Source organism: Kryptolebias marmoratus, unplaced genomic scaffold (genome assembly GCF_001649575.2).
Source record: "Kryptolebias marmoratus isolate JLee-2015 unplaced genomic scaffold, ASM164957v2 Scaffold191, whole genome shotgun sequence".
NCBI lineage: Eukaryota > Metazoa > Chordata > Actinopteri > Cyprinodontiformes > Rivulidae > Kryptolebias > Kryptolebias marmoratus.
Genome location: NW_023665925.1, coordinates 3,347 through 8,108, shown reverse-complemented (window position 1 = coordinate 8,108; position 4,762 = coordinate 3,347). Strand labels below are relative to the sequence as shown.

Here is a 4,762-nt window from a genome sequence, read left to right as displayed (position 1 = left end):
GTGTGTGTTCAGAGGTGTGTGTGTGTTCAGAGGTGTGTGTGTGTGTGTGTACCTGGAGCGATGAAGTAAATGGGAAAGTAGTCATCAGAAACGAGGGACACTTCCTGTCCACTGGGGGACCACTGGACGGGGACACTGGAGCCGTCCCTCCTCTGGCCGCTCCACTGCTCGTCATCTGCAGACAGAAAGGTCCGGATCAGTTTCTGTGGGTTCTGTGAGCCCTGAGTCGCGCCTGCAGGCAGCGTCACCTCGGAGGAAGGAGGAGCTGACGGCGTGGACGCTGTAGCCGTCGGCGCTGTCGCACACAGACGAGTGCTGGAAGCAGAAACACGGCAGGCAGCCCTGAGGGTTGTTGGGGTCCAGGTTAAAGAAGCCTAATTTACACCTGAGGGGCGAAACAGGAGCGCTGGTGAGAAAGGCCCGTCACGAGACAGGAAGTCAGAGGGCGTGGTCATGGAGTCACCTGTCGCAGCTGAAGCCCTCCACGTTGTCTTTGCAGCGACACTGACCCGTGCTGACGTCACACTCCTGAGTGCTGCCTGAGGGCGAGCAGGAGCACGGCCTGGCAGACAAACAGAGGGGAAAAAACCCACAGTCACTCCCAGCTGATTGGTGCCGTCTGCTGCTTCGCTCTGTTTCTGATTTTAAATCTGAACGTTTTTTATTTATTTCTATGTTTTTAAAGCGTTTGAACTGTGGTGTTATAAACAAACACAAGAATAAAACTTTACACAACTGAAAACACACAAACTGGGCGGGGCTTCAGTTTCCTGAGCAGCAGCTGCAGCCAGCAGGGGGCGCTCACACACCAGCCATGTTTCCAGCTGTGACGCTGGTTCTGCTGGACCTGGACCCGCTTCGGCCAAAGAAGAAGAAAAACAAGCCGGATGTTTCCAGGAAATAATCCAAGCCGCAGAGACGTTTGATGCTGACATTTTTATTGTTTTTAACAGTTCAGGTTAAATGTTTGATTTATTGATTATAAGATATAAAAGAAGAATACAAGAAACAAAACCTGCTGACTGTGATGACCTGAGCGGAGAGTGGCCAACACATTCATAAACTCAGAGGTTCTGGATCCTTTTGGATCCGTCTTGGTTCTGGTCTCAGCCACCAGCCCTGCAGGTTCTGTAAAGCCTCTATAGGATGGGCTGTTGGAGTGCTTCTATCCAGAACGTTTTGATCTGGGTCAGAACCAACCGGCAGTGATCGCTCCCCAGTTCCTGAGTGCCTCAGACCCATTTGGGCCACAGGTTCTGCTGTTCTAAGAGGTCTGGTGAAAGTCTGACCAGGAGCCTCGAGGCTGGAACTGAACATGAAGCCATCAGGGGTGAGGACCTCTGAGGTTCTACCTGAGCCCAGACGAGGTTCCTCAGAGAACCCGTCTGACCTGCAGAGCTGTGGGGTTTTAGGTCCAAATCTGCCAAAATCCTCTTATTCAGGTTAATCATTTTTAAAGTTTATTTGATTTCTGTGACCTACAGGAGGCCCCGAGGCCAGCTTTGGAAACCGCCGGATTAAACCTACAACTACTTCCTGTTTTGTCTCGTTCCTTTCAGTTTAAAGTTAATGTCCAGAAACTCCTGCCTCCCAGAAAGACGTGTTCCACTTCCTGTTCCTTCGACACCTGAAGACGTTCTGATGAAGAGGAGACCAGCTGATGAAGACGTCTCCAGGTGTCCAACAGAACAGATGGCGCCTCTTGGTTCTGTGTGGTTCTATCAGGTGGAGATGAATGATGGATCATGATGTGGTTCCGTATGAAGGCTCGGAGATCATTTAGACTTTTTAAACTCAGTTTCAGCTCTAAACGGCCTCCGTGTGAAGCGTTAATGGATCGTTCTGCAGCCTGAAATCCAGGAATGAAGGAATGTTACCCAAAACGTTCCGCTTAATTCACCCTGCCAGGAAGGAATCAGAACAGGCTGACCCCGGGTCAGAATCAGCTGATCTCAGGTCAGAATCAGCTGATCTCAGGTCAAAATCAGCTGATCTCAGGTCAAAATCAGCTGACCCCGGGTCAGAATCAGCTGATCTCAGGTCAGAATCAGCTGATCTCAGGTCAAAATCAGCTGACCCCGGGTCAGAATCAGCTGATCAGAGGTCAGAGGTCAGAGGTCGGAGGGTGCGGTCGTGTACCTGCAGCCGGCCTCGGTCAGACTGTGGTATCCCGGCTGGCAGCGGTCACACTTCTCTCCGGTCACTCCTGGTTTACACGCACACACTCCTCTGCTGTCACACTGTGGAGACTCAGAACCTGCAGACACACACACACACACAGCTCATTAACCTTTGACCCTACAGACAACATCATCTCCTGTCTGAACCCGTCTCCACGGAAACAGTACCCTGTGAAACCAACCACTCAGAGAAGCCCTGCCAAGCCCTGCCCCCGCAGTGCTGGGACTCACCGATGGAGTTGCAGCTGCAGGCCAGGCAGCGGCCGCTCTGCTCCCGGTAGAAGTAGTCCAGGCAGCGCTCACAGTTGGGCCCGTCCGTGTTGTCGGCGCAGTTCCTGCAGTGACCTCCGTGACCCGTGGCCCGGTACAACTCCGCGTCGAAGAAACACTCGGAGCTCTTCCCGTTACAGTCGCAGGCTGAGGCGAGACAAACATCACACATCTTAGTCGGGCTGCAGGACGAAGGAGCATCAGCGGAACCGAGGGTTCCTCATCCTGACTGGAGCAGCTAACCAACTCAAACCAAAATGGAGAATTTTTATTTTCTTTAAAGGAGTTCGTCTTTAAACCGAGGTGGCCTCTTCTCTCCGACTCTCTCAGACGTACTTCTGTGGTTCCAAACAGAACAAATGAGTCATAAAATCTGTCTGATTGTCTTCCTCCAGCTTCCTGCAGGAGCTGCTGAGTCACACATCTGCACTTTAGACAGGAACTACAACTCCCACAATCCCCCAGAGACTTTCCTGCCTCGGGTTTGTTCTGTGTCAGAAAACCACATGTTGGTGCAGAACACGGCGGCGGGACACTCACGCAGACACTCGTTGGCGTTGTCGGCCGTGGCTCTCCTCCAGGGCCGGTCGTTGTAGAACGGTTTGCACACCTGGCAGTCGGCGCCCTCCGTGTTGTGTTTGCAGCGACACACCAGCTGCCCGCCACTGTTCTTCACACACTCGCTGGCGTGGCCGTTACACTTACACCTGAGAACACGAGAACACGTCTGTTAGACCCGAGAACACGAGAACACGCCCGTTAGACCCGAGAACACACCTGGTACACCTCAGAACACAAGAACACAGCACAACACAGAGGACGTCCAAAGAATGTTAGGAAAACATTGGGAGTAATTTGGGAGAACGTTAGAAAATCAGGAGAATGTTAAGAAAATGTCTGTAGAACATCTGTAGAATGTCAGGAGAACATTAGAACGTCTGCAGAGCGTCTGTAAAACGCCTGTAGAACGTCTGCAGAGCGTTAGAACACCTGTAGAACGTTAGAGCGTCTGCAGAGCGTTAGAACGTCTACAGAGCGTTAGAACGTCTGCAGAGCGTAAGAACGTCTGCAGAGCGTCTGTAAAACGCCTGTAGAACATCTGCAGAGCGTAAGAACGTCTGCAGAGCGTTAGAACGTCTGCAGAGCGTAAGAACGTCTGCAGAGCTTTAGAACGTCTGCAGAGCGTCGGGGTTTCCTGCAGGACGGTTGGAACTCGTGGTTCTGGAGCTCTGCAGCAGGTCGGGACTCGTTCCGCAGCTTCCTGTCGTTATTGTTTCAGGTGTTTGGCGGCGCAGAGAGCAGAACCGTGGAACACTGACAGAACAGAGGAACCACTAATAGTCGGCTGTCTAACAGACACCATGAGCTCATTCTGAAGAACAACAGGAGGTTTTATTGACAGAGCGGAGAACAAACCAGCAAATCTGTCATCAGGCACATGAAAGGAGGAACACAAGGAACACGAGGAACACGAGGAACATGAGGAACACGAGGAACACGTTTCAGAGCTGAGAAGGACAATCTGTCCCCTGAGGGACAAACTTTACATGCAGGTAAAACCAAAGCAGACGAGGAGCCTGAACTCTTAATTAAAGCTTATTAAGGTCAAGAACCGTTCTGTTGTTTCTGACATGAGATTTATGTTCCTACTCCTCCACAAACACACATCAGGAACACCAAGGAATATTTCAGATGTTCCTGATTGTTCTCTGCCTCTGGGAAGCAGCCATGTTGTCAGCGTGACCTTTGAACCCTGCTGTCTCCAGATAAATGTGTTTAACCTCAGTATCTTTGACCTTCATGAGTAACGAGCTCCTGGTTGTAAAGGTTCCCTCCGAGTTCGGACCGCGGCGTTCCGCAGGGCTGGAACTGAAGAAGCTCCGAGCTGCCGGGTAAACCAGGGAAGAGCTACGCCTCCTTGGAGAAGTTCAGCCTGACTCCTGCAGAGCGCGGGCTCCATCATGGGAATCGTTCCGCCCCATTCCGGTCTCCCTGTAATCCAGCCCTGACGGCCTGGAATGCCAGGAATGCTGGCCTTGTAATGGAAATCTGCTCCACATTTCAGACAGATTACGGCTGGGGAGGCTCCGTGTTGAACACTCTTGTAATGCCTGTCAAAAGTGTTTCCCCCCCGGCCGTGCAGGAAGAGGAGCCAGGCGACCACACAGCGCCGGAACCAGGAGCACCAACCCCCCCCCGGCAGACCCCGGCAGACCCCGGCAGACCCCCGGCAGACCCCAGCAGACACCCGGAAGACCCCTGGCAGACCCCAGCAGACCCCCGGCAGACCCCTGGAGCCCCACAGGCAGTCA

The 4,762-nt window shown here is 52.6% G+C and overlaps 1 protein-coding gene across 1 annotated transcript; it reads right to left on the bottom strand.

Moving 5' to 3' along the window:
* Positions 1 to 18: 18 nt before the first annotated feature.
* On the bottom strand, positions 19 to 3,177 carry LOC108229524 (laminin subunit gamma-1-like; the record flags this gene model as incomplete). Its single annotated transcript, XM_017405198.2, has 6 exons — positions 19 to 175; positions 249 to 385; positions 464 to 562; positions 2,140 to 2,257; positions 2,412 to 2,597; positions 2,991 to 3,177. Coding segments are annotated over 6 exons (876 nt in total), but the record flags the coding sequence as incomplete, so codon positions are not given.
* Between the last annotated feature and the right edge of the window lie 1,585 nt (positions 3,178 to 4,762).